Raw genomic sequence first — 4,855 nt, 5'->3', positions numbered from 1 at the left:
ACGAGCTCCCTTGTGTTTTCTTGTTATAACTTATGATTCCTTTTCTAAGTTATGAACCCCTATTTATAGTTGTGGAAAGAAAGAGTTAGGAGAAGTACAAAATCTTTCCGGCCAATCAAATTGAAGTGTGACATGGTTTTATTTAATTGTTCAGAACATGTCACTGGCACACGTGACACAGTTTCATTGGCCTTTTAATTTGGCTTGGCATGCCTTGTGACTTTGACATGTGGCACGATTATATTGGCTCTTTCATTTGAATTGGCATGCCACATCATTTCGCGAGTGGCACCAAACTAGGCCTCGTGGAAGATGTTATCTCGGGCCTGATGAAGTGAGCTCATCATTTATAGCCCAATTATATTGGACTCACCTATTAATCCAATTATACAAGCCCAAAATATTTATTTAGATTAATATGTTAAAATATAGTCCATGTTATTTTATCGATTTAAATTTGATAAAATTTAAACGCTTCCAGTTGCTTATTACTATATAACTTTAGCAAAATTTATTGAGCAGCTTTTTTACTTGTGCTATGAATTATCAAGAAATTAGCTTGATTAAGCTTACAAATTTTGTTGTGTTAAAATAATTTACTTATTCTCACTTTATGAATTCAAATCTCTTGGTCAATTTTTTTGATATCCACTAGAATTCTAGAAACATGTCAACATAAGCTACAAAATACCATTAATTTATCGCAAGGTTACAAAATACCATTAAGTTACAAAAAGCGAAGAGTATATATGCTGAATTCTCCGCTATAACCATTTTTTGATGTATATCCCAGATGTAACCCACGTTTCTGTTAACTTCCTCATCCATATCCACATTTTTACGCACGTAATCTTTAACCGCTCTCTGTTGTCAGTTCAAACTTCAAAATATCACTTCATAAAGCCTGCAGTTTTCTCAATAAGCACTCTCAAAACCTGTCTAAAAAATCCCAAGAGAGGACAAATCCAACAAGAGAAACCAAACAATGGCACCAAAGAAGAGTAACGAAAGAGTGAGTACCACAGTCAACGCCAAGAAATTGGTCGAAGAAACTCTTCAAGTAGTAGTCACAACACTCACTGGTGAAACTCAAGAGAGAGAAAATAAACAACAAGAACAAGCAGAAGAAGAAGAAGAGAAAGGGCAGAAAAAGAAACCAACGAAGATCGAAAAAGAAGGCAAAAGGAAGAAAAAGAAAAGGACTAAAGTAGGTTATGGGAGATATATTTATAAGGTAATGAAGCAAGTGCATCCCGATATGGGAATATCATCAAAAGCTATGACCATATTGGACAATTTGATGGGAGACATGTTTGAGAGAATTGCAGAGGCAGCAGCAACGTTGTCAAAGTACGTAGGGAGGACAACGTTGTCGTCGAGGGAGATTCAGGGTGCTGTGAAGATGGTGTTGCCAGGAGAACTTGGGAAGCATGCCATTGCTGAAGGAACTAAAGCTGTAGTCATTTATGTTACTGCTGTTGCTGAAAAAAACAAGTCCAAGACTAAGTGAAGTGAACGTAACGTTAATTTGTTGTAGTGCTAATTATAGGTTTCTAAGTAGTGTTTTCTTTTACTTTGAGTTTTTTCTGTTTGTTTTCTTAACTTATTAGTGGTTAGCTTCATGTCGTAGTAGCAGTAGATATTTGGAGTATAGAAATGCAGTTTGCATGTAATCCTTCGATATTCATGCATGGCAAGTAGTAGCATATCATGAATTTGTACAAGCGCGGTGTCTGTTTATTATCACAATTCGACTTGTATGTCAAATTGTGTTCAGGCTATGTGCCATTACAATATTATGCATTTACAGCTACTAACTTTTAGTTATGAACATCAAATTCAGGCCTATTACCTAATAATGGACACAAAAATTAAAATTTCGTGGCTACTCACACTTTCATAAAATTTCTTAGCTAAAAGAATTAAATAAGCAAAGTTACTTCCTCATTAATTTTTGCTATAGTTGCCAAGTATTATAGCAATAACTGCCGAAATAGCTAGTCAGCAATTCGTTTCTTTGCTAGCATTTCTCTTATATCCCCCGGAATTGATGTGAAGAAAGCCCTGCATTTGAATCATTGATTTTGAACCCTTGTAGGACACATTAGCACCAGCTAAAAACGTCGTATATTCTTATGGCATACAAACATTTTGTTTAAAACTATTCTCTCAAATGTCGGTTCATTTTAAAACAAATACCAGGGAGGTCAAAAAAATCCCTGTGTATACGGCAAATCGGGGAGTTCAATTTTATCGAATGTTATGCTGCCTCGTAAGCATATTTCACAAGGTTCGAGACTAGGGTTGAGGTTCACCCTCGAAGGATATCGATGCTCGACCTCGGGGCGAAGCAGACCAACGGCTATGCCGGAAAAATGGGGAGTTTCCAAGGCGCACAACTAGGGCTGATAAAGTCTAGTGAGCTAAGTTCAGACCGGAATCATGGTGTCAACTAGTTGTCCCATCCACATATCTTTGTAATTAATGTATTTGTACTATGTTGAGATTCTCCCTCTTATATAAAGGGGGATCCTTGTCATTTTGTAAACATCTGTTGCTCTATACTAAAAATACAAGAATATTCTCTCTGCTCTCTAACATAGTCTCTTAATTTATTACTTCATTTATTGCTCGAATTTATTGTGTTCTACTAAAAGTTCATCATTCATTGCTTATTATTGGCCATAAAGAGCCGTCTTTGGTTTACTTATAACTATTAATCACCATCGACCACCTTCGATAGTTCCCAGCCGAGCTTCAGACTCGACCACGTGGCCCTCGAATAGGCAAGCCCGAGGCCCCGATTGTCAGCAATTCGATTTGGTTAACATCTCGTTTTTAAGCTCTTATCTCGTTCCTAAGTCTTTCACATAGCATCAACTGCCTAAGAACTAGCATAAAAATAGATCACGTATTTTTAGAATCACTAAATCAAATTTAGTTATTATTACCATTTTCACGGTAAACAGTTTGGCGCCCACCGTGGGGCTAAAAATAATAGTGATTATTTTCTTGCTGGTTTTACTACATGACGAAAGTTATCTTTCACACTTTTTCTTGTCCAAGATCTTTGATTTCAGGTCAAAATGCTTAAACTAGTAAGTGTGCCCGAAAACAATAGCCTCAAAAACTATGGGAAGGGCGGTACAATTACTCCAGGTATGGGTGTGCCACCACGAAACCCTGAGAACACACCGGAGCCGATTCCCAAGGGTAGAACCTTGTGCGACGCCCAAGGCATTAACGTTGGTCCTCACATTAAACAGGGAGCGCGCCGAGAAACTCAACGGGAATCTCAGAAACATCTAACCTAGGAAAAAAGAGAGATCCCTCGGCATGTCATTCATATGATTACCGGGTGGATCGACATTCCCCACGGACCTGTGATCAAATGGATAAAAACTTCCACTGCAATCGAGAGGCCGATCCGAGACCGCATGACCGAAGACACCTTTGCATTCAGTGAGGAGGATCTCGAGACCTTGGCAGAACCATACGACGCGCTGGTAATTTCATTCTTTTTAAGCAAAGTTCAAATTAAACGTGTGCTCGTGGATCCAAGCAGCTCGGCCAATGTAATCAGGTCAAAGGTAGTAGAACAACTTGGGTTGCTTGATCAAATCATGCCCGCCTCCCAGGTTCTCCACAACTTCAACATGGATGGTGAAATAAAGAAAAGAGAGATCCTCTTCCTGGTAGACATGTCCGGTGCAGTCCAGAATACCAAGTTCCACGTCATCATTAGTGACATGAGGTACAACGCATTGCTTGGCAGGCCATGGATACACAGCATGAGGGCGGTGCCGTCGACTCTTCACCAGATGATAAAATTTCCAACAACAATGGCATAACAACCATATATAGAGAACAACGTGCGGCAAAAGAAATGTTCGCAGTTTACTAAGAGGCACCAAAACCCATACACTCTACCTCGGATGAGTCTAGGAGCATACAGACCCCTGAGGATGTTGAAGAAGATTTCCTCGCCCCTCGAACTTTCATTTCCCCCGAAGAGTCGGATGCAATGAAATCGACAATTGAACAACTGGAGCAGGCTATTTTGATTGAGTATCTCCCGGATCGAAAGATATACCTAGGAACGAGATTAACACCCGAACTCAGGAAAGAACTCATTCAATTCCTTATTAACAACATCTACTGTTTTGCTTGGTCCCTTTAGATATGGCAGGAATCCCGCCGGAAATAACCAAGAATCTATTGAGTGTCGACCCCAGGTTTAAATCAGTGAAGTAAAAAAGAAGACCCCAGTCCGAAGTAAAACACACATTCATCAAGGACGAGGTAACGAAACTCCTTAAAATATGGTCTATTAGAGAGGTAAAGTATCTCGAATTGCTGGCTAACATAGTGGTAGTGCCCAAAAAGGGAAATAAGTTAAGAATGTGCGTAGATTATAAAGATTTAAATACGGCGTTCCCCAAGGATTCTTTCCAATTGCCTAACATCGATCGTCTGATCGGTGCTACGGCCGGCTATGAGACCTTCACCTTTCTCGATGCCTACTCGGGGTATAACAAAATTTAGATGAACACCGAGGATAGGGAAAAGACTTCGTTCATCATGAAGTATGGTACCTACTGTTAAAATATAATGCCCTTCGGGCTGAAAAATGCATGGGCTACGTACCAACGTCTAGTTAATAAAATGTTCGAGAATCAAATAGGAAAATCCATGGAAGTTTATATCAATGACATGCTAGTTAAATCCCTGCGCGCAGAGGATCATTTGACTCATTTGCAGGAAACATTCGACATCCTTAGAAGTTAAAACACGAAGCTTAACCCCGAGAAATGTGCCTTCGGAGTGGGTTCGGGCAAATTCTTAGGCTTCATAG

The 4,855-nt window shown here is 39.4% G+C and overlaps 1 protein-coding gene across 1 annotated transcript; it reads left to right on the top strand.

Annotated features, from left to right (window-relative positions):
- Window positions 1-947: 947 nt before the first annotated feature.
- LOC104221466 (uncharacterized) lies at window positions 948-1,724 on the top strand. The gene has a single exon (XM_009772540.2). It carries the CDS (start codon window positions 986-988, stop codon window positions 1,508-1,510), a length of 525 nt encoding a protein of 174 aa, XP_009770842.1. The 5' UTR covers window positions 948-985; the 3' UTR covers window positions 1,511-1,724.
- Window positions 1,725-4,855: the final 3,131 nt, after the last annotated feature.

This window comes from Nicotiana sylvestris, chromosome 2, assembly GCF_000393655.2.
Source record: "Nicotiana sylvestris chromosome 2, ASM39365v2, whole genome shotgun sequence".
Taxonomy (NCBI): domain Eukaryota; kingdom Viridiplantae; phylum Streptophyta; class Magnoliopsida; order Solanales; family Solanaceae; genus Nicotiana; species Nicotiana sylvestris.
This window is presented reverse-complemented; position numbering and strand designations above follow the sequence as displayed.